Genomic DNA, 2547 nt, shown 5'->3' with positions numbered 1-2547 from the left:
AGTTATCCATTTTCTCTGTAACTGTCCGGAGCGTATTGCACTTTCTGAGGCCTCCTGTCTTTAGTGGCCTTCAGAATGTGGAAAATTTAAACCTTAAGTGCCTGACGAGTATCGTTAAGGATTCAAAATGGTTCAGAAAGAGGGAGTGAAAGCTCATAGATATGGCCTTAAACTCGTGGCCTTTGTGTTTCTATGCATAGCAGTGTCAGTCGCACCTAAATTCATAATTTAAGTTTACTAAATAATCTTCTTACTCTGTAAAAAAACTACAATTGATTTCCTGATGGAATTATAATGAATGTTTTTTTTTTTTTGAAATGTTCTTCTGCTTAACATATCGGCTCAGATTGCAGTTACGGTTAATTAATGACATAAAGCAAACATATAACTTATAATTTCTACCACAAAAAAAAAAACTTCACCTCAAGTGGCTACACAAAAAGAGAAATATTCAAGTAAAGCATATCCCACTTCAAGCTGACATTTCAAACGAGCTATAAGTTTAATAAAGTTGAGTTAAGAGCAACAAATTCGAACTATATCTTCTGCTTGATATTACTTACCACAAGTGTGTATTTACATATGAATTATATTACATTAATGATTAGAAATTCTTAAAATTTTTAAACATGAATATCATTTTAAGTTCAATTTTCAAAATTACTCCCTTTCTCAAGTAGTACATATTTAGTATCGAATACAAATTAGAGCTTTTACAAGTAGTACCAAAATCCTCCGGCTTACGCTCAAATTTCAAACTGTCTCATAACACCTGAACCCGGTATACTTCCTTTGGCCGGATCAACATTGAACACTTGCGATATATTTGTCATTCTCAATGAACCATACTGGTCATATGTTCGTATCTCCTCCGTCTCACCCATTTCGTTGGTCGCATACGTTTTACATGTATACAGCGGGCAGCAGTGTGGATAGTTGAGAAATTCATTGCCAGGCGGCACTGCACTGCAATTGCCCTGCAATTTGGGTACTTGGCATCTGGAAAAGATCAAATCAATTTTCAAAGAAATTACACAAAATTTAAAAGTTCACACACATACCTATCTTGCCACAGCTGTAGAGTGCCTAAACATTGTACCCGTATGCATTGACCCGGGCGTGTGAAGGCCTCGCCAATGAAGAGCTCGCGTCCGGTCTCCGCGTCAGTGCATTTGCTATCGTAGTAGCTGGCTGAAAAATCGATGATTATTGCGCGTAAGTTAATACAAGTATAGGTATATTTATGAAGGGTATGCGATAAGATGAGATTAAAAAAAAAAAGCAAAAGTGAAAAATTTTAAGTAATATTTTTTTTAAATTTAAAAATATTAATGCACAAGCAAATACTTATGTATGCCTAGCATAAGCACAAGCTAAATAATACACAAATTTGTGCTCCGTTCATGGACATAGCTTTTGCTTTTTATCTTCATACCGCGATAAGCCGGGCTTGCCCTGACCACTGGCGCGGGCAATGTACAAGCCACCCATAAAAGCAGCAACAATTTACAGCAACAGCAACAACAATAAGAACATTGCGTAAACAGTGTGTGTGGTCCAAGTGACATTGTATATACTATATATAAAAATTTAAGTACTTTGTATATACGTATGTACTATATTGGAAATGCCTTCGATTTCTGTTAACACTTTTCTTCTATAACACCTTTATTCGTTGTGAAATTTCTTCTTATGAATGACTAATTTCAAACGTTATCAAAACTTAAATAGATAGCCTTTTAATGAACTTGAATTTTTTAATCAATATTTTGTTTGAATTCTTTTTTTTCGCGCTTCATCCGCGCCTCGCTTGTTTTGTTTTTCGCAAATGTTGAAACGCGACTGTCGCTTGAGCTTAGCTTGCGCTCGAATAATGTGCAAAAACTGAGATTATTTGTCATTCAGGCTCTCTTATACTACTTAGTGTTATACTTTATTTATTTATATTATTTTTGTATGTACTTCTTGAATGTAAACAAAAATTTAATCAGCCCTGTGAATGAAATATATCAGCGGTTTGCAAGTTAACGCTGTACAAATATACGCTAATGTGTGTATATGTTTGCACACGTACATATATAAATATTGATATAAGCAAAGGGTCATTCCAAGTACCGATTTCCTTTTTTTTGGGTTAATATTTTAATGCACAAACAAATTCTAGTTTAATTTTTAAAAATTTAAATTTGTTTAAAAAAATTTAAAATTCGAGAAAAATGCCGAAAAGATAAAGTATGTTTCGAAAAATTCCCCAAAACACCGGAAAAGTCAAAAAAATCGCAGACTTCCTAAATTAATTTCCGAAAAAGTAAGGACCAAATTTTAGAGCTCTCAAAGAAAATCACTAAATGTGCCAAAAATCCTAAAAATATCTCGAAAAGGAAGAAAACAACATGAAAATTTCTGAAAAAACCATAGGCCCGTAAAAATGTTGGGATAAATTGCACAATATCCCGGACGAATCCGCGAAAGTCGAAAAAATTTTAAAAACACGAACAATCCCGAAAAGTCCAAGATGTATCTGATATGGCGCGAAAATTATAAGAA

The 2547-nt window shown here is 33.9% G+C and overlaps 1 protein-coding gene across 1 annotated transcript; it reads right to left on the bottom strand.

Annotated features, from left to right (window-relative positions):
* Positions 1-478: 478 nt before the first annotated feature.
* Positions 479-1869, bottom strand: LOC118742160. Its single transcript, XM_036474123.1, has 3 exons — positions 1436-1869; positions 1062-1191; positions 479-999 (listed from the first exon to the last, which is right to left on the bottom strand). The coding sequence occupies exons 1-3, from the start codon at positions 1566-1568 to the stop codon at positions 747-749; spliced, it is 516 nt and encodes a 171-aa protein (XP_036330016.1). The 5' UTR covers positions 1569-1869; the 3' UTR covers positions 479-746.
* Positions 1870-2547: the final 678 nt, after the last annotated feature.

The sequence above is a fragment of the Rhagoletis pomonella genome, unplaced genomic scaffold (assembly GCF_013731165.1).
Source record: "Rhagoletis pomonella isolate Grant_MI unplaced genomic scaffold, Rhpom_1.0 Rhpom_scaffold_00001, whole genome shotgun sequence".
NCBI lineage: Eukaryota > Metazoa > Arthropoda > Insecta > Diptera > Tephritidae > Rhagoletis > Rhagoletis pomonella.
This window is presented reverse-complemented; position numbering and strand designations above follow the sequence as displayed.

Bases quoted from the DNA above. Each gene is read 5' to 3' on its own strand.
- LOC118742160 (XM_036474123.1), bottom strand. From the start codon at position 1,568: ATGTCACTTGGACCACACACACTGTTTACGCAATGTTCTTATTGTTGT. The intron at 1,192-1,435 runs GTATGAAGATAA...TCGATTTTTCAG, and splicing joins GGCAAGCCCGGCTTATCGCG to CCAGCTACTACGATAGCAAA. The intron at 1,000-1,061 runs GTATGTGTGTGA...GATCTTTTCCAG, and splicing joins CTACAGCTGTGGCAAGATAG to ATGCCAAGTACCCAAATTGC.